This window comes from Balaenoptera borealis, assembly GCF_965194805.1.
Source record: "Balaenoptera borealis genome assembly, chromosome: 8".
Classification (NCBI taxonomy): domain Eukaryota; kingdom Metazoa; phylum Chordata; class Mammalia; order Artiodactyla; family Balaenopteridae; genus Balaenoptera; species Balaenoptera borealis.
In genome coordinates, this window is record NC_138865.1 from 47,927,917 (window position 1) to 47,952,892 (window position 24,976).

General features: G+C 34.6%; 1 protein-coding gene across 7 annotated transcripts in view; it reads left to right on the forward strand.

The window, feature by feature from the left end:
• CAAP1 (caspase activity and apoptosis inhibitor 1) overlaps positions 1–24,976 on the forward strand; it is a 105,953-nt gene that overhangs the window by 38,713 nt on the left and 42,264 nt on the right. For 2 of the 7 annotated variants that reach the window (XM_082400597.1, XM_082400599.1), the window contains exon 6: positions 12,849–22,511. The exons of 3 other annotated variants lie outside the window; for them this stretch is intronic. In XM_082400597.1, the coding sequence (XP_082256723.1) occupies positions 12,849–13,195 (347 nt within the window). In that variant the 3' untranslated portion in view covers positions 13,196–22,511. Of the gene's footprint in view, positions 1,976–12,848; positions 22,512–24,976 lie in introns of those variants that run through there. 2 more of the 7 variants (XM_082400604.1, XM_082400603.1) reach the window with 2 other exon arrangements.

Consider the following 24,976-nt stretch of genomic DNA (forward strand, 5'->3'; position numbering starts at 1 on the left):
GAATGTAGTTGCCTCATGCAATTATATTTTGGCCTTCTAATTCAAGAGTTAATGAATGATAGGACTTCCCTGATGGCGCAGTGGTTAAGAATCCGCCTGCCAGTGCAGGGCACACGGGTTTGATCCCTGGTCCGGGAAGATCCCACATGCCGCAGAGCAACTAAGCCCATGTGCCACAACTACTGAGCCTGTGCTCTAGAGCCCGTGAGCCACAACTACTGGAGCCTGCGTGCCACAACTACTGAAGCCCACGTGCCTAGAGCCCGTGCTTTGCAACAGGAGAAGCCACTGCAATGAGAAGCCTGCACTCCGCAGCAAGAGTAGCCCCTGCTCACAGCAACTAGAGAAAGCCTGCGCACTGCAACGAAGACCCAACACAGCCAAAAATTAATTAATTAATTAATTAATTAATTAATTTTAAAAAAACAGTTAATGAATGATAGACAGCTTTAAGAATTATCTTGTTGAGAGCTTCAAGAATTTGAAAAGTAGACTTTAACAGGGGAAAATTGTTTTCAGTCGTTAAACCATGTGATGAAAGTTTAGAATAGGTACTTTCTTTGGGCTTCTTTCAGCCTTTCAGACCACTGGTCACCACAGTGTAATTATACACACTCCCTGGGAATGCAAGATGAAAATACTAGAGCTTCTAAAGTAAATAAATACATATAAACTTATATATTTAAACCTCTTCCTTTTAAAATTTTCAGTTACATATATGTAATTGTAATGGTTCATATTAATTATGTATTAATTTATAAGTAAATAAAAAATATGTAGTTGGACAGGTACTTAAAAATGTTTTCACTGATAGGTTTATGTAAATAATGAAGTTGAGAGACCACTCTTTTAGACTATTATAAAGGATTGATGGTGGCCATAATGTATTCATTTATTACTTCAAAAAAATTAAATTTTATATGGGATATTTTCCATCATTTAGCAAAGATATTAAACAAAATTGTGTGAGACTATTTGAGTCCTTAAGGTGAGAGAGAAATGGAAAAACTCAATTTTTGTTCTTATTGCTTCTGTTGTTGTTCTGAGGTAGTACTGCACTAGGAGAAGGGAAGGTAGGTACAGAGAGGCACTAGAATAAAAAAGAATGAAGAAATCAGTTTGCAGTTACAAAGGGGTTGAGTTTTGCTGAAAAGAACTTTACAACCATGAAGGAATAAGTACAAGTTATAAAAAATTGAAAAGATAATGAGAAAAATGTCATCAGAGACTTTTATTGCACTGTAAAGGGAGAGAGAATGAAGATCATCAGTTAATTAAGTAGCATTTGTAGGCCAAAAGTTTTACATGAAGAAGTCTCTGGATTGGCAGATGAGCTCTGTGCTGCCTCTTCCTTTGAAAACCAAAATTGCAGGTAGGAGTGTTAGAGAGCTGAGGGGAGACTGAAAAGAAAGTGTTAGAAGGCTGTTCTGGAGTTGGAAGCAGAGAAGCATGTGTACTACTGATTTGTTTTCAAAGTTTGAGTCTAATTCCTTTCCTCCTTGCCCTTGATTATCTCCTTGATTGGCTCTAACAAATAAGTATTCACAGAATGCAGCTTTTCAACACGAGTTAACTTCTTTAAAAGATATTAAAAAACTTGTTCTGGGGAAATGTTATCCAGTTCAGCAATTGGTGAAGTAAAAAGAGATTGTGGTGTAACCATCGGTGTGGCATAAGAATTTACATTTCTTTTCTCATTCCTTTGAGCTTTTTCACAAGTTATTACCGGCAATGACACCAATATGATCCTCCCTGCTTTTTAATTTGTCTCTTTCTATGAGTAGTAGTTGAATGAAAGGGTGAAAATTACATTTTATATGGCAAATTAGCCCATACTGTTCCTGTACCTTTGGAAGGCCCCTCTGTTGCATTTGAATGTGAGACTTTTCTGGATTAAAAAAAAAAGTAAACTGATAAGGTTTTTGGATGCATAATGCTCTGTGTGTTTTTTATCAAGAATGAAATTATGAATTTGCTTCAGTATTCTGAGAGAAATGTTTATTTCCATGTTTCTTTAAATTGTACTCATTTTAAACATTCTATCTTGTGATACATTTCATAGGATCCTAGACACACTCTTAGGGGAGCTACTTTGGAGGTTGCATACTCCAAACCTTCCTCAGATGTTTGGATCCTCTGTGTTTTTCAGCCACTATGTTCTCATCCAGTTCATTGGCAAAAGCACCTCCTTATATAGAAGTGCTGCTACCAAAAGAAAGATGTAAATACTAGGCTTGAAATCAATTTTGTTAGCAGTTCCTGAACTTTTTATACACCTTACACCTAGCCTATGATTTAAACAGCCATTTTGGTTGCCACATCATATAGTTGATACATATTGAGCTTGTAGTTAACAAGCTTTATTTTTATTTTTAAAAACTAATACTTAAAATTTTTTTGAACAGCTTTAAATTAGGTTTACAAAAAATTTAGTGGAAAGTACAGAGCTCCTGTATACCCACTTAGCACCACTTCTCCTAGTTTCCCATATTATCATCTTGCATTAGTGTGGTAAATTTGTTAAAATTGATGAGGCACTGTTAATACATTATTACTAACTAAAGTCCATAGTTGCCTGTTTATTTACTTCTGTTATAACACTGCCCAATAATTAATAATTGTTTTCAATTCAAGAAGCATTTATGAGAACCTAAATTTAGGTACTGTAAGGTAAAGGATTATGTCTTAGGACTCTTTAAGTCTTCACTGCTTGTCTATAGTGGGTACTCATATTCTTTTGAATGAGTAAGTGGATGGATAGATGACTAAAAGAATTCCTTCTTTCTCTTCTGTCCTGTCCAGTATGTACAAGGTTCTTAAAAAGAAGATAGAAGTGAAATAGAATATTAGTTATATTTACCCATTAATATTCTACCACCTACCCCAAAGAGTGAGTTGCTCATAAGCTTGTTTTTCTTTCTGGTCTTAACAAAACTGAGCCATGTTTTGGTTTGTTTCCCTTAGCCTTTAGCTTTGTTTATATTGCTTGTATAGATTCATACCAGTCTTTTATATTAAGCATTGATCGTGTGCCCTTTATAAAATATGTGGTCATCATAGAGATTCTTCTGTAGCTTATATTTCTTTGGATATTTCCTCATTTGGATAATTAGTGTTTGGATAGAGTTTTATTTTTGAGCATCTTTCTACACTCTTGAACTATCCTTCCCCATGAGATTATACCTTTTTTCCAACCATTCTGAAAACATACAGGACACTTTTTACTGCATTTTCTGCCTCAGTACCATATACTCTAAGGTGACATAGTTATTTTTTCCAAAGACTCTCACTACTTCCACATATTTTCTTTTATGGAAAGAATTAGGGTGAAACTGACAGTTTTCATTATTTTTCCTACTTCTTTAATGAAAGTGTTTTTAATTTTAGGGTAGGATTTCTATGTTTTATGAAATGTACTACCACTTTTTTGGCGTACTGATAATGACTGGCTGCTTTCTGCATGAGTATATAAAAGATACTTTTACATTATCTAAAATTAGCATCAAGTCTTTAGTATCTCTTTGTAAGCTTATATTTATATTTAAACAAACTAAAGCAGTGTCGCAGGAAACATGGCATATTGTGAAGTAGATGGTGAGTTTAAGAACACCTTCCTTGGATGGGCAGATTGCGGAGCACTGAGATGTTACAAGCAGAGAATATTTGAGTGTGATGCCCTTTTAAATTCATAAGTTCCAATAAATCTTTGGGGAGAACAGTTGCCTGATTTTAAACAACAGTGCTTGTAAATACGCTACTCTGTCTTCATTTTTAACCCCTTTGTATGTTTTCATATTAGAATCCTGTTTAATCAAATGGTAGGAGAAATGATGAATGACATTTAAACATATGTTCTTCCTGTTTACTTTCAGATTACTAGAGGAAGGGTGGTAAGGAATCTCTCATGTGTTAGCCTGTTACTGTACCCCAGTGTGACCCCAAAATATTTACTTACCTGATCCATTGTAAAAGGCTGGCAGGAGGTTCCTATTGTGCTTTTTGTCCTGGTATGGTGATGTCTTCAGAGGCAGTAGTTTTGGGTACTACCCTCTTCTATATTCTCACGTCTGCGTTTTATTCTGTTAGGCTCACATATTGTACTGAGTTTAGATCTAACACTTTGCCTTTGTCCATTCTGTCCCTCACACTTGGGAGTTTCCTCCCCTGTCAGTATCACCTGTTAGATTCTAAGACCTACTTAATAATACATGTCTGTAAAGATCTCCTTGATTTTTCACTATTGCTTTATATACTGTGATATTCTATTATACTTTATATTGTACAATCTAGCACTTTAAAGTGTGATGTTCATATTTTAAGCATCCTCAAGCACCATGAAGGCAAAACCTGTGTCTTAAATCCTGCCACACATATTTAGTCTACACTACCTGTGGCATTTTGTAAGGCCTACTTCTGTGGCCTTTACAGCATCTATGTAAATAGATACTGAGTGAATATTTATTGATTCTTGGACTAATCTCTGGATTAGTGGTTCTTAAAAGTTAGGTTTACAGGCTAGCAGACAATCACTTATCCAGAAGTTTAATGGATAGTTCAAGGGGTTTGGTAGAATACTAGACAGTTTTTCTGTATTAAATTGTTTGCATTTTCTTTTTTATGAGTAATAGTTGGTTAATGTCATGATTAAGTTTTGAATATGATGGTTAACATGATGCACTTAAAGTTAAATCAATAGTTTAAAACACTGCATGAAAAAAAAATAGCCAAGATCTGTTAGTTTTGCTGAGAGGAAGATTGAAGGCTTATCCAGAAAAAAATTATTCTTATATATTAAAAGAACAGTTTTGTTTCTTTTTCAGAAAATAAAGTTTTGGCTTCTTGAAAAGGCTGGAACTCACTAAAAATGTTAAAAGTTATCAAGCTGACTTTCTACAGTTAGAATACATTAAAAGTGTGTTCTTCATAACTTAAAAATTTTTTAAACCGAAATTATCTGTAGTCTAAGAAAAGAAATCCATGGAGGCATAGCACTGCTGTCCAATATATCATACGCTTTGTTACTAATGAGATTCCAGCAGATTGATAACGCCGGAGGCCTTGGGGAGTTGAGATTCTAGAGGGAAGGATGGTGAAATGTGTTGTTCTAAATGGCATAACCACTGAACGTGCATAACTTCAAATCAGATGAGAAAAACTAATTAAAATAGAAAAAGTAAAATAGTTTAACCCTTCTAATAACCAACTCTATGTATGTTTGATAGGAAAATTGGATTTCGATTTTCTCATTTTCTTCTCCATTGTGTGTGTGTGTGTGTGTGTGTGTGTATTAAAACCTGTTGTTACAGGTTTCTAAATAAAAATTTACTTTAAAAAACCTTTTTATTTTGGAAATTTTCAAGCAAAAATAGGAAAGAAAATAGGAATATTAATTCCCATGTACTCAGCTACATCTTCAACAGTTATCCACCTATGTCTAATCTTTTTTCATCTATATTCCTACCTGCTTCCTACCCGTTACGTTATTTTAAAGCAAATCCTACATCTTTTCAGTTCATTTGTAAATATTTTAGTATCAATGTATCTCTTAAAGATAAGAGGTGGGTTTTTAAACATAATCATAATACATTAAAAAGTAGCATTTCTTAAATCATCAGATAGTATTCAGAAAGTGTTCAAATTTAACCTAGTTGTTCATTGGTGGGTATTGTGATATTAAGATTTATCTATTGGGTCAGGTGTTGTCAGCCTAATGGTTTTAATAGCGATTTAGTATTGTCTAGTTCCATTATTTCATTAGGGATTACAGAACAGTCATAATGTAATTTTAATCCTGAAATATTCAGTGTTCAAACTTCTCTGATTGTCTTATAGTATTTTTTAAACTATATTTGTAAGAATCGGGATCCAAATAAGGTCCCTACATTGCAATTGGATGATACTGAGTCTCTTTTTAATCTACTCCCCTTTCTCTCCCTTTCTTCCTCTCTTTGCAGTTTATTTCTTGAAGAAGCTGGGTTGTCGGAGTTTCTCAGTTTGAATTTACTGATCGCATCTCAATGTTTTATTTAACATTATTTTTCTGTAAATTGACAATTAGATATAGAGGCTTGATCAGATTCATGTTCAATCTTTTAACAAGAATATTTAGAAGCAGTGTTGTGTCCTCGAGACACAGAGTATGTCATTACTCCTCCTTTTTGTGAGCATGTCAGTAGCCATTGGAATGTATTGTCCACAGTGGCTGATAAGAATGCTCTTGATTTCTTGAGGCTATCTTTTCTTGGACATCATTTTTTCCCTCCTCTCGGAAATTTTAAGAACTTTTTTTTTTATCGTTGAGTTCTGATATTTCACAGGATGTGTCTTAGGTGTGATGCTCTTGGCAGACCCTTTCAGTGTGAAAGTCTTCTTTGTTTCATATCAGTTTTCTTCTCTTATTTCTTTATTTTTATTTTTTTATTTTTTGGGGGTATAGTTGCTTTACAATGTTGTGTTAGTTTCTGCTGTACAGTGAAGTGAATCAGCTATATGTATACATATATCCCCTCTTTTTTGGATTTCCTTCCCATTTAGGTCACCACAGAGCACTGAGTAGAGTTCCCTGTGCTATACAGTAGGTTTTTATTAGTTATCTATTTTATACATAGTATTTTCCTTCTCCACTCCCTCTCTTCTTGCTTTCTGACTTGTTCTGTTGCTTTAAGTCTCTGCTCAACTGTTACTGTATCAAATCACAGTGATCACTCTCTATGACAGCATTCTGCTACTATCTTCTGTCCTGCTTTATTTTTTTCATAGCACCTGATGTTGATTTATTTACAGTGTCTGTCCTATGACTTAATGGTAAGGCGAGGACTTTTTAAAATTCACTGCTGTTTCCTCAGTGTTTAAAACAATGTCTTGTACATAGTAGGTGCTCAACAATATTTGTTGAATTAATTATATTAGGTTGTTGGACTTGTGAGTCATTCATCCTCATCTCTTAACTTTTATTGCATATTTTAAATATATTTTTATTTCTTTTCTACATTTTGAAAGGTTTTTTTTTTTTAAAACATTGTCTTTCAACAACCGTTGAATGTTTGCTCTTGATAACTGTAATTGTAAACTATAATATTTCTTGTTCTCTGGTCCTTTTTCATTGCACCCTGTACTTGTTTTATGGCTACAGTGTCTACTTCAAACTCCATAAGGATACTAAGTAGACACCCCAACCCCTCATTCTCCTCCAGTAGAATATCTTCTGATCCCTAAATTTTCTTTATGTCCTCCTTTGTTCATCTTGGTCCTTCATTTATTGTTGTTTTTCTGGTAGCTGGTTTGGGTTTCTTCAATAGCTGTTTAGTTATATTTCTCTACCAGATCTCTTTAGTGTAAGTGAATGGGGTAGACCTCCCAATAGAGTGCTTGGGCATGTGGCAGGGAAGGGGAGGGAAGGAAGGAAGGGTTCAGTTGACTCAACTATTCTGAATGAGTTTAATTATCTTGCTGTATGTTTCAAAGCCAACTCTTTCTTGCTTCCAAGACTCTCTAAGAAAGAATTATCTGTGGTGTCTTTGGCAGTGATTTTGCTTTGCTTTTATTTTTCTGTCAATTTTATCCTGCCTACTTACATTTTGTAAAAATCCAGCAAAATTTCTTTTTAGATGATACCCTTTCTTCTTATCTAATATTATAACTTTTTTTTTTTAAACTTTCTACAAGGTTATATTCTTAGAAATGGTTGAAGAAATACATATGTTCATAGAGCAAAATTGGAAAACTCAATTTCTTCTCTTCCCCTTCTACTTTTACTCCCCTCCCCAGAAGTAAACCACTATTAATAACTTATGTTATTTTTAACATAGTATGATTATTACTCTTTAGCTTACTTTTTTGACTTAACAATGTGTCTTGATCATTTTTGCGTCTTGCCAATTTATTATTTTTTTCTCCAGATGGCTGAAATTCTTATTTTTTACTAATGAGTAAAAAGTAATATCTTAATGTTTTAATTTGTATTTCCCTGATTAAAAATTATGTTGATCATTTTTTATATATTTATTGATCCTTTGTATTTCATATTTTGTGAAATGCTTAACCCGTTTCTATCCTTTGCCCATGTTTTTAGTTATTTCTAACAATTCCCAGACGTCGTATATATTCTTACATTTGTCCTGTTAAAAAATGTATTTTGCTAATATTTTCTTATAGGTTTGCCCCGTCTTATAATTTTATTTGTAGTCTATTTTCTTTCTCAGAAGTCTTACATTTTTTTAGCTTTATTTGTTGATATTTTTCCTTTGTGGATTCTCCATTTTGTATTTTACTTAGGAAGGACTGATGTTTGTTATTTGCATCCTCACTTAATTTACAGGGTTTTTTTTCTTTCTTATAAATATATTTATTTATTTATTTGTTTGTTTGTTTATGGCTGCGTTTGGTCTTCGTTGCTGTGTGCAAGCTTTCTCTAGTTTGCGGCGAGCATGGGCTACTCTTCGTTGCGGTGCACGGGCTTCTCATTGGGTGGCTTCTCTTGTTGCAGAGCATGGGCTCTAGGCACATGGGCTTCAATAGTTGTGGCACTTGGGCTCAGTAGTTGTGGCTCACGAACTCTAGAGCTCAGGCTCAGTGATTGTGGTGCATGGTCTTAGTTGCTCCGCGGCATGTGGGATCTCGCCGGACCAGGGCTCAAACCCTTGTCCCCTGCATTGACAGGTGGATTCTTAACCACTGTGGCACAAGGGAAGTCCTAATTTACAGTTTTTATGCTATTATTTTTAAGTATCTCTCTTCTGTCACTTCAGTGGATTCTTGATAGGGAAAGGAATTAGATATGTGTGCTCAATTTGCCATCTTTATCAGGAATTCAGACAGATACTTAATTATTCCATGTACTAGGGTTTGTCTCTTGGCTTAATTTAATAACTCACTATCAAGAAGTTTCACAAGCATGTAGTCACTCATAACATTAGATATGCTTTCATTTTATGCCTTAAAAGTATTCTGATATGTTGAATTATTTGCAAGTGGAATAATATAGGCCCTATCAAGGTTTAAATGTTGCATAACTTAAAAGTCCTTTTTAATTTTTATTACTCAAAATATTTAATAATTCTTCTATGTTTGTTTACTTTGGATAATTAAAACTTTTACTTTAACAAAAAGCAAACATAAAACATAAAATGTTTTCCTTTATCTAGCTTAGGGGAATCTCTGTAGCTTTCAAGCATTGAGGTTTGTTATAGATGATAATAAAAATACAGGTATTGCATTTTAGCTTTTCTATTATGTAGTACACTCCCTTTTTTAAATACCGAAACTATATTAATTTTAAAGTTATTGAGTCTTTTGTAGTTGTAAATTTTCTCCTTGTCAGTAAAATATTTAAAGAGTGTTGGGTGTTCTATTTAGTTGTGAAATATTTTCCCTTTATGGTTTTATCCCATGTTTATAACTATGCCTCATTAAATAATATAAACAAATATTTTCTCTGATAAATTGTTCCATTTATTCATCTGTGTTAGTGATGAACTTAGATAGTGATTGATTCATTTTGCTGTCTAGATACTGAATCTAGATGGATTGATTTGTTATTTAAAAAGCTTTGTTACTTGGGTAGAATTTGACTAGGGTATGAATCAAGTTGTTAGCACAGAAGATAGCAGGAAAACAAAAGAAAAGAGAAATTATGAATGTATACAAATCAGAGGAAAATGGAATAGAATGTATATTTGTGAGTAGTTGGCTAGGGGATCAACCATAAGAGATGAATGCTCAATAAATCCTTGAACTCTTTATTGCTTTTTCCCTGAAAAATATTTTAACTCTTACTCTGTGTTCCTATAACTATTGCTTAGCCAAATTCTTAAACTCCTTTAGTCCTTCCCCTTAAGTTATTTGGTTCATTTCTTTAGTTATACTGCTTTTCTCTGAAGTTCTCTAAATGGTATGTAGTATTTTAGCGGCGACCCATGTTACATTAATTCTGCTCTTTTATATAATCTAGTAAGGAATATATCATACCCTCTTATTTCTTTGTGTATATTTTAAAGTTACTTTATTTTATTTTTAAAATTTTAAATTTAATTTGTTTATTTTAATTTTAATTTTATTGGAGTGTAGTTGATTTACAATGTTGTGTTAGTTTCAGGTGTACAGCAGAGTGATTCAGTTATACATAAACATATACATATATTCATTCTTTTTTAGATTCTTTTCTCATATAGGTTATCACAGAATATTGAGTAGTTTCCTGCGCTATACAGTAGGTCCTTGTTGGTTATTTATCTTATATATAGTAGTATGTGTATGTTCATCCCAAGCTCCTGATTTATTACTCCCCCCACCTTTCTCCTTTGGTAACCATAAGTTTGTTTTCAATATCTGTAAGTCTATTTCTGTCTTGTAAATCTGTTCATTTGTATCTTTTTTAAAAAATTAGATTCCACATATGAGTGGTATTATATGATATTTGTCTTTCTCTCTCTGACTTACTTCACTTAGTATGATAATCTCTAGGTTCATCCATGTTGGTGCAAATGACATTACTTCATTCTTTTTTATGGCTGAGCAATATTCCATTGTATATATGTACCACATCTAGTTACTTTAGTTATTTTGCTGCTTTATGACATCAGTAATTTGGGTCTAATTTTATGCTTGCTCTCTTCCCTGAGCCATTTTTTATTGTAATGTCTTTAACAGTTAACAGTCTGAATTCTTATTCTTAATATTTTCAATTACATTTGTATTATTTTACCTCAGACCCACCTGTCTTTTATTTTTCTTGGTGTATTTCAATAGCCTTACTTTAACATCATGCATACAGTGAAACTGTTTTTATTTATTTTAGAGGAGTACAAATAATTTCCCTGAGATTGATTTGTTACTCTCAGACTCCTAAGCCCATGTAAAAACTTGAAGATGCTCTTTTGTAGAATTGTCTTATAATTTAAATGTGTGTTCACTTCCCTCTGAACACACACGTGCGTGCGCAAACACACACACACACACACACATTTTCACATATGCAGAATGGGGGTGTGGAAGGACAGAACGTGACCACACTGATATTTTGAGGGCTTAGAATGAGGCATTTTAGGTTAAAGTTACTTTTTTAGAAAGAGTGTACAAGTTATACCCCTTCTGATTTGAGGATCATAATTGACAACAAAAAAGCCTGCAATTTTTAATACTTAGGATGAGAGTAAATTATCTTTGAAAATGTATTCATATATTTGCAAGCTGTACTTTAAAAGTGAGTCAGTAGAATGAAGAAAATTAAGAAATAGTGAAAAGACTTGAAGTATGATCCTAGATCTTTCCATAGTTTGTCAGATTACATTGTACAAATCACTTACCTTATTTTCACATTTGTGAAGTGAAGTGCTTATGCTAAATTATTTCAGGTACAGATTCTACAAAGCTTTGGCATCCATGGTGCAGGTATAATGGGCAGATGGAACTTGTAAATGCTTTTACCAATACTGTGGTACAGAGAACTCAATCACTTGGATTTGGATAATTTTTAATGTAAACAGAACACCAAATTTATAGAACCCCATTTCTTCAGTGAATAACATGTATAGCTGTTTCTGATTAAAAAAATAAAGCAAACCCCACCTCTGCCCTCTAAAAATGTTTGATACAAACCCATAGAAAATATAATTGAAAAAAGTTTTTTCATAAAGAGTTTTCTCCTTTAAAACATTGAGAGGGTGTGTAGGAGAATCAAGGTCACTAAATCATTTATTTTAAAATCCATGGAGTAGAATTGTTTATACATTCTATTATCAGAATTTTCCATCTGTCAATCTATGTTTTGTAAATAAGTTCTTCCTACTACAAGAAAACTAACAAAGCTAACAATTGGGGGATCATTACTTTCTTTTTAAAAGACATATTAGGAATTTAAAAGATAAATAAATTGGAGGTATAAGGGAGCACTCAAAGTTGTAAATAACTCATGGACTTTAGTAATGGTCCAAGGCCAAGGTGGTTGAGGGCTACAATCTGTGTTTATGTGCAAGTTCTTAGCATCAGTTATAGAAGTTTTATAACAAATGTATTTTTAAAATTTATGGCATCCTAACTTTATTAATTAAAATCCTCTTGGTGAAAAGTTATTTTACCTTAGAAAGTGGCCTTAGGCATTCTCCTTTAATTTATTGATTTAGAACAAAGTGTTTGAAAAAGTATATGAAAAGCTTTGGAATAATTGCAATGCACGTGGTGTCCAGCTTGCCAGTGATATTTTTCCTTTTTTGTAGTTTATAAGGCAAAGTATTTTAAACTCCTTCTCAAATGGAATTTTGCTTCTTCAGTAATAAGCGATACTCTATCCAAAGGGTGTCAACATTTTGTAATGTAGAGGCTTCACTGTGGTCTAAAGTGTTACGATATTTTAATTAGGAAACTTGATCAGGGACATCCATATGATGGTATACATTTCCCAGTGCTTCCATATTCTTCTAAATTGGAATGAAAAATACATTAAAATTTACATTAAATTAGATCTGTTTTCAAAGTTGAAGGGGGGATCCCTGGCCGTCCAGTGGTTAGGACTCAGCGCCTTCACTGCTGGGGCCCGTGTTCAATCCCCGGTCAGGGAACTAAAGTCCCACAGTCTATGCGGGGGCGGAAAAAAAAAGAAAGGGAGGAAGGGAGGGAGGAAGGAAGGAAGGAAGGAAAGGAGGGCGGGAGGGAGGGAGAGAGGGAGGAAGGGAAGAAGGGAGGAAGGAAGTTGAGTCAGGGGAAAAGGGGGTTGGGATGGGGTTTATGGAATGTATTTGGGACTCCATGATGGGAGGTGGGGGTCACAGCAGCCCTTTCATCATAAACAGAAAGGAAATTTTGATCAGGGCATTTAGGTTACATGGTTCTTTGCCTTTTTTTGTTTGTTACAGGCAAAGGGGAAGATAGTGATGTACTCAGTATAAATGCAGATGCTTATGACAGCGACATAGAAGGCCCATGCAATGAAGAAGCAGCTGCTCCTGAGGTCTCAGAAAATACAGTCCAAAGTGAAGCTGGTCAGATAGATGACCTGGAGAAAGACATTGAGAAAAGTGTGAATGAGATTCTGGGACTGGCAGAGTCTAGCCCAAAGGAACCGAAAGCCGCCACCCTGACTGTTCCTCCACCAGAAGATGTTCAGCCTTCTGCACAGCAGCTGGAGCTGCTAGAACTTGAGATGAGGGCAAGAGCTATTAAAGCCCTAATGAAAGCTGGTGATATAAAAAAGCCAGCCTAGTTTATTTAAATTGTATCTGAATATTAGATGTGTTTGAACAAAGCCACATCATATAATTTTGTATCTAAAGTTTATTTGGGGTCTTACATGATATTTCTCATGTAACTCTTATTAGATAAACTCATTTTAGGCCTAAAATACATGTTTTTGTTGTTGTTACTTTTGTATTATATATGTTATTGTTTTCTGAATTCATGGCAAATATCATTGGGTAACCTGGATACTTTGTTAGATGAGTATTTAGCTATATCTGCAAATTAATATCTGAAAAGTCATTAGCAAAGAGTCATGGTATTCTTTTCTTTATTTTGAAATGTTTTGGCATCAAACCAAAAAGTTTATGAAAGATTGACCAAGCATGTTGCCTTTAGGCTACCTATATTTTGCGATAGAATATTAAATTATTGCTCCTAGGTTTGTTAACAATTTAAGAAATTTAGTTATGCTTATATGCACTTTTAAAATATGTACTGCGTTGAAGATGCCTTCTATGGGTGTGGACTTGCTAGTAGAAACTGAGTGACATTTTTGTTACAAGACTTAGAGATCCAAAATGGCTTAGAAAAGCTTTCTTTATAAAAGAAAAAAAGGACTTAATTTAAAGCGTTTTTTAACAATGTAGAAGTAATTGCCCAACTTTAATTCCAGCAGACAAGTTATTCTAACAGGTATTTGATATTACTGGATGCTTAGTTCAGTTTTTTTCCTTCAATAAAAAGGGAACACATTTTAATTTACATTCCAAGCTATTAGGAAAAGGAGACTATTTTATCGTACAGGCTTTCATCCGATGTTTTTGCTTGAAGATCTGATGTGCTATAATTCCATGAATTAAAAATTATAAAGACTATCATTCTGGATCTGAGGACTTTTGATACATTTCCAAAAATGAAATTAATTTCAGGAAGCTTTGATAAGTTGATGTAATAATTAATCTAATTTTGTATAGTTTTTGTAAATAAATTAACATCCTGCCACAATTATGGATGCTTGCCCCATCACTAATTGTAGTTGTTTGATACCAAAATAAATTTAGGCAGAGACTCTTAAAATAAATTAATTTTTTTTCTAAAAGATAAATCTGGAACTGTTGTTTTTATATTTGCTAACAGAAACAGTATATTTTATTTATAAGCCATGTTCTGTTAATGTTGTATGAGGATTTTCCTTATACACAAAACTTACAGGGATTGTGTCTTATTAGCTGGCTTAATTATATGTAAATTTTAGAGGGTTTCTTATGAAAATAGTATTTATGAAACACTGGAGTTGCAGTTACAAATTCATTTTTGTTGTTCCTGAACTTGCCTTTAAATAATGCTGTCATTTTTTTTTCTTGTGGAATCTTTCTAATGAAGGACAGAGGCCTATATCATTTGAAATGCTTCTCTTAGGTTGATAAACATGGATATGATTTAAATAGTTCTCATAGTTACTGCTTCAAAATGAAAAAATCAGTTTCTATTTCAACTTAAATTAAAAGTTAAAATAATAACAGGGCAGTGTAGAATAAACTTTATTGCTGCTTATTAATTATAAAATGCAGTAGATGACTTTTGTGTGATCAAACATAGTAGAAAAAGGTCTGAGTGCTTCGTAGCTGATTAAAATCACCACCTTCATGAAGCATTGTGTGCTATATTCACTGCAGAATTGTTTAGAGGACATTTGACTAGAGTGGGTGTGTGTGAGGTAGAAGGAACTGAAGAAATCAGAGGCTGCGTGGATTCTTACCTTGGAAAATCAACTTTCTCACTTTTTTTTTTTGTAATGTTGAAAGACGAGAGGTTTTTGCAAATGAATGGCTTTAGAGAACAGGAATAAGGTTATTTTAGAAATGCTTGGATCAATATATGGGAAAATATATATTGATCTGATGCTGTCATTTAAATCATCAGCTCACAGGTATTTATTGACTACCTCAAAGGTGTTTAGTCTTGTTCAGAATCTTAAACTGTTATGGTGTAGGAATGTTGTGGTGTAGATTTTAGCATGGAATAGACTGATTAATAAACATGAGCGCTGCTTCGTTTTATGCCTAATTCTTCCCTTTTGCCAAGGTAAAGAAAAATTTTAGGCAATGTTTAATTAGTGATTAAGAGGAAAAAAAATTGGCAGCCTAACTTTCCATCCAAAGTCAGGTAATTCTGATATTTGACTAGGAACTTGACCCAAGACTTGAATGATAGGTGGCAACTGGTAATAATGGGTCCTCTGCATTAGGCCTTGGCCCACTTTTTGATGTTCCTATTAATCCACACACTCAAGGTATATCCTAAAAACCTATCACTAGGTTACCAGTGTGTAGCATAATAATTATGAAAATCACCTAACACTCTCAAATCCTTTTGTTGAACACCATCAGTTCCTTAAAACTATAGGGCAGTATATCTTTTCCTTGTAAATCTTGTTGTCAAAACCTACTTTCAGCAAATCGTTAGATCCTAGGGCATGATTAGCTATCTGAATAAAGGTGTTCTGAGTCATTTGAATAGTAATACAATTTGCAATAAAATATGTGTTTTCAATGCCATTTTCAAGGTAGATAAAGCAGGAGTGAACCCACAATTTAAGCAAAATATAGATGGCAGCATGAAAGTTTTAAAAATTCTTAGTTCCATTTCATCATAAAAAATAGGAAAAGAGAGTTTGGTTATAGATACTTTTCCTTTATTGTATAATATCTAATTATTTAAAAGTAAAAGACCAATATGATTTAACTTAAAACTAATAGATATTTTTACATTTTTTATATTCAAGTAGTCTCCCTTTTTAAATAAAAAGAAAAGTGCTAATGAATATATCAGTAGGAACTCAATTTCCTTGATATTTAATTATTATTTTAAAATGCATTGTGATAAAATGACAAGAGTGTGAGAGTTAAGAACAGAGGGTTCTGATTCTGCCCAAACCAGCTGTGTAACTTTGGACAAGTAACTATAAAATGGGAGCGATGAATCATTAGCCAATATATAAGGTTTCTTTCTGCTGTAACATCCTGTGAGTCCAGTAGAAAATACCATAAAATTTGCAAAACTTAGGGAACTCTTTTGAGTTCAAGTATTTCTTAGGGCTTCCCCTCCTCTTCCCCCTATTCAAAATGAAACAGTCTAATCTCTCTTTGTCCCATAGGGTTGCTAGATATGAACAATAATCCAGTTTTTTTTTCTTTTACCTATTTTTTTTCAATATTTATTTATTTAATTTATTGTTGCTGCACGCGGGCTTTCTCTAGTTGTGGCGAGTGGGGGCTACTCTTCATTGTGGTGCTTGGGCTTCTCATTGCAGTGGCTTCTCTTGTTGTAGAGCATGGGCTCTAGGTGTGCAGGCTTCAGTAGTTGTGGTGCATGGGCTCAGTAGTTGTGGCACACGGGCTTAGTTGCTCCGTGGCATGTGGGATCTTCCTGGACCAGGGATCGAACCCCTGTCCCCTGCACTGGCAGGTGGATTCTTAACCACTGTGCCACCAGGGAAGTCCTACCTATTAGTCTTTATTGTCAGGGTCACTTGGTAAGTATTGTCTAGAATTATTCACTTTGGCCTGTAAACTTAGGTTGCTATCTTTAACTTATTGCTTTATTTATTTCAAAATATTTAGATAGTTTTAAGTCCAAAATTTTTTTTCCAAGGCTTATAATGAAAAACAGTACTCCCTTCCCTATTCTTTTTACACCAGCTCTTGCTACTGAGAGGTAACCACTTTCAAATCTTTTAGCCTTCTTAAAACTTTATCTTTGTATTTCTAAGTAACATGACTTTTTGCTCTTCCTTGATATTTCAGTCTTAGATTTTATTTATTGATCTATTTTGGAATATGAAAATTAAGCTCTATTCCTTCTCCCTGTTCCCTAAAAATGTAGCTTCCTCTCTCATCCTCCCATTTTAGTGCAGTTACATCACAGTTTTGGTTCAGTTAGCATTCAATATTTATACTATTTTGACTGTGTAAATGTTTTTCACAACTGGGTTGTGTGGTATCTGTAATTAGATTTCCTTTTTTGTTCCAATTTTTGTTTTAAGCTGTTTGGAATTAATTTATAATGACCTTATTCTTTCATTTGCTCAGTGTTCTCTGTAGTAGCAGTTAAATTGTACCCTAAGTACCTTCCAGGAGTTTCAGTCTCTTAGTAGGTTCAAACACATCATGTAATCTAGCTTTTTTTTTTTCTTTCTTTAAAGACATTTCTCCTGGGGCTCTCTGTTCTATGCTAATCTGGATTGGTTGCTCTTCACCTCTTTCATGCTGAATATCCCATTTCCTGAATACTGTCTTCCTCTTTTCATTTATTCCCTCATTTCGGTGGTGTACCTCTTCCAACAGCTTCCTGTGAAAAACTGCATAAAGAATAAATAGTTTTGATTCATTGGTGTGACTCAGCATGGCTCAATTCTATCCATATGTTCAAGTGAAACATTATGTGAGTGTTGACATTAGGCTGGAAATCATTGTCCTTTTCAATTTTACAGCATTGCACCAGTGCCTTTTAACTTCCACTGAAACTATTGAGAAGTCATTTGTCATTTTGATTCTTGATACTTATGTGTGACCTGTTTGTTTCTCTTTGGAAGCTGTTAGTGTCTTATCTTTATTCCTAATATTCTGAAATTTCTTGATGATGTGTTAAAGGATGGATCTTTTTTCATCCTTGAGTTAATCATTGATGGACTCTTTAAAAGGGAAATTCACGTCATTGAGTTCTGGGAAGATTTTTAATATTACTTCTTGGATAAGTTCCTTCCCTCTAATTTTTTCTAATCTCTATTTCTAGAACTCCTTTTATTAAGATGTGGATATCTAGGCCTAATTTTAAAATTTCTTATTTCTCACTGTCTCTTTTCCATCTTTTTCTTCTGCTTTCTTATGTATTTTCTTAATATTCTCTTCCAGTTCTTCCACTGTTTTTTTTCTCCTATCATATTTTTAATATCCAAAAGATTTTTTAATTCTCTGAATATTCCCTTTTAAAAGTAGCAGTATGTTGTGTCTGTAGGGCCATGGCTCCACTCCATGGTGTTCTGGTGACCTTGCACATATCCCCGTAGGCCATGCAGTCAGGGCTTGAACCTCCTGGCCTAAGTCTTGGTGCAATTCCCTGTTATCTTCCTAGGAACGTGGTCAGACAGTCAAATCTTGTGAGGAGCTGTCACAAGAACATTTTCTCATCGGCCTTTTCTTCTTGAGGGAAGCTCCCTATTTTGCAGAAGGATGTCTTGAGGCAATTTTCCCATCTGCCTCCCTGGTTCCTTGGAGACTTGAGACTTTCTATCTTGCCCCACTTTAGGGCACAGCTGTAGGCTATAAAATTTCTTAGCTGCAGCCTTGCGTTAGCGCCTCAGCAGCAGTGTCCCGTTAATCCTGTTGCGTCTGGTTCCTTTTACTGTGGTGTCACCCTACCCAAAGGTCATGGGGACTTGGCACCTTTGACTACTGTTTTTTCACTGAGTAAGTAAGAAGCTGCCTGCATCTAAAAAGAGCTTGTTGTTTTTCGTTAATGGCTAAGTCTGTTGGGCCTTGCTTGACCCTTGCCTTGGCCTTGTGCTTGATAGTTTCGTGGATGAAACATTTGTACCTGTCTGAGGATGTTAATTTTAGTGGTTGTTTTCAAGTTTTCTTCTGCTTTTTTGCCTTCTAGTTCCTTCAGTTTAATTTTTTTCTTGTTTGTTTTCCTCTCTATCTAAGGTTTTCTCAAATTTCCTTAAATCTGTGGTGATGTTTAGCTGCTTTCATTAGTAAGACCCCAAAAAGCTGATTGGAAGCCCTGTTTATGGATGAGGCTGGTTAATTGGTACAATTCGCTTTTCTTTGGGGCTGCCTGAGGATATCCACGGTTTGCTCTGAAGGCTTTTTCCTGAATGCCCTTAGCTCTGCTTGGTATGCCTGAGTTTAGAATCTCATGCTTCAACTTTGCCAGAGTTTTCTGTGAAGTTGGTGAATGAAGGTTTGCCTGTTTGTGAAACCAACTTTCGTGTTTTCCCCTCTGCACTGTCTTTGGAGGAACCTAGGATCTTCATTACTTGGGTTTGTGTTTAGAAGCAAGTTGCTTCTTAGTTTCCTACAGCCCTTCAGGTTGCAAACTTCTTCACCTGCTAAGTCAATTCCACTCATTTGTGCTTCAGCTTCCAAAATTTTCTTATCATTTCGGTGGACTTTCATGAGAGAGCAGTGGCAAATGTGGTGTTTAGTATACGTTTAAGCAGATGTTGCTTGAATTTTTAACTTGTTTTTGCTTTGGTCAATTCTGAGTTTTTGTTTTTCTTAAATCCAAGCTTAGATTAATTGGTTTCAAGTGGAAAGGTGTGAAAGAGAGTAGACAAGGATGATGGTAGACTAGAATCTGTGATACCTGAGGCTGGCTTATCTAGGTCACCATGTGTTTTTCTTCTTTCACTCTAGTAATTTTTAAGAGAATATGTGTTGGCGTTAGTTATTGTGCCCGTATTTTCAAATATGCCGTGTGCTCTTTCATTATGTAATTTCACATTCTTTTTAATTTTACAAATATTTACTTGAATTCTTATTGTAGTATTTGTTCTTTTGCCCTTGCTTTGGTTTTCTTCCGGATTTCCTGTTATTTGCCATGTGTCTTTGCTTATCTTCAATATATGTCACTTTCTTGTGAACCTTTTTTATCCTCATTTTGAGTTAAATTTTTTTCCCTTTTCACCTATTTCTCTTAAGGCACTATCTGTTATGTTTATTCACTCCTATGTTTCTTCTAGTTTCGTTTTCATTTCTGGAGTGATATTTTTCTTTTATTTCCAATTTCTCCCTAAATTCTGTCCCCTCATTTCTAATTCTGATTCATATTTCATTTTATAATGGCTTGTATCATTTTCTTAATGACTTTAATCTCATTTTAAAATCCAAGGTAATAGTTTTGATATGTTCTGTGGGTCGTTCTGGTGTACTTTTATTGTCTGGAGGGATGTTATTCTGTTCCTTATTCTCTGTTTTATTTATAACAATATAGCATAGGATTTGATCTTGATATTTTTGTTTCTCATTTTTAGTGAAGCTCATTTTTCTGAACTTTTAAAAGGAACCCGGTTCAGATTAGCTTTTCTATCTTCATACTGCTTTTGGTTTTCTTTGTTTTTTTTTTAATATTTATTTATTTTATTTATTTATTTTTGGCTGCATTGGGTCTTCATTGCTGCATGTGGGCTTTCTCTAGTTGCAGCGAGCGGGGGCTACTCTTCGTTGCAGCGCATGGGCTTCTCATCGTGGTGGCTTCTCGTTGCGGAGCATGGACTCTAGGCACACGGGCTTCAGTAGTTGTGGCATGCAGTAGTTGTGGCATGCGGGCTCAGTAGTTGTGGCACACGGGGTTAGTTGCTCTGCGGCATGTAGGATCTTCCTGGACCAGAGATTGAACCCATGTGCCCTGCATTGGCAGGTGGATTCTTAACCACTGCGCCACCAGGGAAGTCCCTTCTTTGTTTTTTGTTCTCTAGTGTTCAAAATTATGCTGCCTTGCTTTCAGAGATTTCCTAGCTCTGTTCCCCTTTCCCACCTTTACTTGAACTTCTCTTTCCATCTGTTGATTTCCTCTATCCTGATCAGTTTTGATTCTACCACCAAGTGATTCTTCTTAGTGGGACTCTCTCCTAGAAGGGAGCCCTGGCTGGTCCGTTTCAGAAGTGCTTAGGCTCTAGAGTGCTCCTCCTCCTTTGAGACATTATTATCCTCACATTCACCTGCTATTATTAGAGGCAAAACCCATCCCACCTTCAGTTGCTGTCTCAAATTGCCTCACCTGATTTCTACTTATTTTGAGCGTCTCCTATTATCAGGTCTGTTAGATGCCCCGTTGGCTTCCCTTTGTTTTCTCCTACAGAAGTGCTGATATTATGAAGGTCATAGGACTTGTTAGTGGTTTGTTCTACCTACTTATATTTTGAGGTTGTAGCATACCTGTACTTAGCCTTGTTTTAAATGTTGTCCATGGTTTTCGGTTTTTCTTTCCATTGCTCTCCCTGGGTTTATGTAGAGATTCAAAAACTTTTGCTTTTGCTACCACTATCTTCCTAGGGTACCCCTGTGTTTTTGTTTTAAGATACGTAGCCAGTCTTCACTGTATACAAATAAAAATGTACTTTATATAAGGGAGAGCTGACATATATATGAGATATCTTACTGAATTATTTCAAAGAATTCTTAAAATTATTCTGTTAATTTTAACAAAGTTATATTTTTATTTTAAAACCAAAGCTTGATTGTTATCTGGTAGAAGCAGTTGTTACCCTGAATGTAAAACACGTTAGTACTGCTCCTTAATAGCAAGGGAATTAGCTTTATTAGGTATATTCTTATAATAGATATTGTCAGTTGTAAGATCTTTTTTATTCTCTTAAGATTAAAAGTCATTTGTACAAAAATAAAAAGATATGACATTATAGATTCAGAGAACCAATATTTTAATGTTTTAAAATTTGGGGGGAAGAGAATTGAATTTACTGTGTCACTTTTAAAAGATAAATTGTTTCTTATTCTTTGAATAACTTATATTTATTCATTAGTCTTCTGTTTTCGTATATCTTCTCTGCCTGGAACGTACTTCCTGGGGCCAAAAGAGAGCTACGAGTTTTAGTAACTGATTTTTTTCCCCTCTAAATACATTTGGTGTAGGATTTTAAATAAGATTCTATCTTTAGTGTGATATTTAAAATCACCATATTAATGAAAAATTGGTATTATCGTATGCCATGTTTATCAATCTATTATAACATGGTCACAAAAAACAAAAAAACTCTGCCTGAAAAGAGATTCAGAAGGTGTCAGTACCATTATTACATAAAGTTTTTCTCTGTCTTTTAGTTTAAAAGATAGCTTGATGTGGTTGATTACTGTAACACAATTGTTTTGGTATTAAATATCTGTGTAATAGCTTACTTGTGGAATTTTTCTATTAGTAAACATGGAGACTATATCAGGAACACTTAAGATATCAAATTAAAATCTGATTATGCCTTTGGCTTATTCACGATTATATAAATTTTCTTATTTACATCTATGTCAAATATGCAATATGTAAAAAGAGAAAAAATGTTTATTATGTATATTTTATTTACAGCCAGATTTGAAGGTTAAAATACTGCATATTTCAATCAGGTTTCATGTTTTATAGTTCTTGGTATTAACATTTAAATGCATAAATGGAATTCTTACGCATTCTGAAGTCTGCAAAAAGATTTTTGCTGCACACTAGTTGATCAAACTGCTGCTGTAGTCACATGAGAAAGAACCAAAGATGATAACTGTAAATACTGTATGTTTATGAAACTGTGGAGGACAAGTAATCATCCCTCTTTTTTTTTTTTTTTAAGATTTATTTATTTTATTGATTGATTGATTGCTATGTTGGGTCTTCGTTTCTGTGTTAGGGCTTTCTCTAGTTGTGGCAAGCGGGGGCCACTCTTCATCGCGGTGCGCGGGCCTCTCACTATCGCGGCCTCTCTTGTTGCAGAGCACAGGCTCCAGACGCGCAGGCTCAGTAGTTTTGGCTCACGGGCCCAGTCGCTCCGCGGCATGTGGGATCTTCCCAGACCAGGGCTCGAACCTGTGTCCCCTGCATTAGCAGGCAGATTCTCAACCACTGCGCCACCAGGGAAGCCCCATCCCTCTTTTTTAAAAAAATATATGTTCATACAGTTGACTATTCTCTTTTCAATATACCTTCAGATATCATCTTTTTCCACTTAATCTTTAGACTCTTTTGTCAAAACTTAATGTGAATTTTAACCTATGGTAAAAATCAGTCTTATATAAATACTTACTGTTTTCTGTGTTGAGTAAATGAAATCAATCCCTCCCAGTTATGGAACATGTTTATATCGACACGTGACAACTATAAGAACTTGGTTTTCATATTTCCACTTATATATTAATTAAATGTTAATTGATTTTTTTTTTTTTTTTAGGAAAGCCTGCTAGTCTTTAGTGGAGGAGAGGCATTTCATTGGCAGTTTTTTTTTTCCTGAATCTCCAAAATGAACCTTTATTAGTGCATTGATTTGGAATTCAGAAACTTTTATTTATTTATTTATTTATATTATTTATTTATTTTTGGTTGCATTGGGTCTTCGTTGTTGCATGCGGGCTTTCTCTAGTTGTGGCGAGCGGGGGCTACTCTTCATTGCGGTGCACGGGCTTCTCATTGTGGTGGCTTCTCTTGTTGAGGAGCATGGGCTCTATGGTGTGCGGGATTCAGTAGTTGCGGCATGTGGGCTAAGTAGTTGTGGGTTGCGGGCTCTAGAGCGCAGGCTCAGTAGTTGTGGCACATAGGCTTAGTTGCTCCGCGGCATGTGGGATCTTCCCGCACCAGGGCTCAAACCTGTGTCCCCTGCATTAGCAGGGGGATTCTTAACCACTGTGCCACCAGGGAAGCCCTGGAATTCAGAAACTTTTAAATTGTAGCTCAATGTATTTAAACATTGTGAGTTGTCAATCTTAAGCACACTTTACTGTGAATTAGTTTGAAATTATTTGTCTTTATTAGCTAGATATTATCAGAAAATAGAGTTTTGATTGGTAAGAGAAGGAACTTTATATTTAGAGCTTATGGATCTAACAAATGGATAGGAGACCATGGGGTGCAGCTACCCACCTTAGCTTGGTTGGTGTGTCTGTTTTGAAACAGCCCTACTGACCAAAATTTTTAGTAAATCTTCTTTGTTTGCTTTTCTTCCCTTTTTTCTTCCACCTCGCTATAAATATTAACTCTTTCCTTCACTCTTTTTTCATTTTCCTGCTCTGCATTTTCTTCCTTAACTGATCATTATTTGAGAAAAATTTTTAAATTCTTTGTTGTATTCTCAACCTATATATTTAAAAAAATGTCAAAAACTTTATGTTTAGAAAATTCTTTTTCTTTAAAGTATATAATTGAGAATTTTATAATCATAGAGAATCAGAGAAACAGAATTTTTGATTGGATGAGATATCAAAGATCTAGTTCAAAATACCAACAAATTGAATGTCTATTTTTGTACATGATCTTCAAAAAACTTCATTTTTGAATTAGTGTTTTACCGTTACAGGAAAAGATTAAAGCTTTTGGTCATGCCACTTCCTTCCCCCATTCCCCACAATCATTTCAGTGCATATGTCACCCAAATATTAATTCTCTTCCTCCTGTTTTTCCCACAGCTTCAGTTTAAATTATTAAAAATACATGAACATTAGGTGATTTTGCGTTCAAAGTTTTCTTTCTTTTTTTTTTAAAGCTCTGTTTTCTAATTTCTCATTTGCAGCATTAGAGCTTTATTGCAGATAACTTGGACAAAAGAGAAAAGTATAGAGAGGAGCCTCAATGTCTAGACGTAATCTATTGGGTATTTTGCCTTGTTCTCCAATGTTTAAAATCATTGTCTGTTGATCAAATTAGCAGTACAACACACACACACACACACACAGTGTGTTGTTAAGATACTCAGTGTTGTCAAGAATACAGAGCTTCCTTGACTTACGATGAGGTTATGGCCTGATAAACCCATTATAAGCTGAAAATACTGTAAGCTGAAAGTGCATTTAATACACCTAACCTACTGAACATCAGAGGTTAGCCTAGCCCACCTTAAACATGCTCAGAACACTTACCTTAGCCTACAGTTGGACAAAATCATCTCACACAAAGCCTATTTTATAACCAAGTGTTGAATATCTTACGTGATTTACTGAATACTGTACTGAAAGTAAAAAACAGAATGGCTGTCTGGGTACAGAATGGTTGTAAAGGTATCGGTTGTTTACCCTCATGATCGTGTAACTGATGGGAGCTG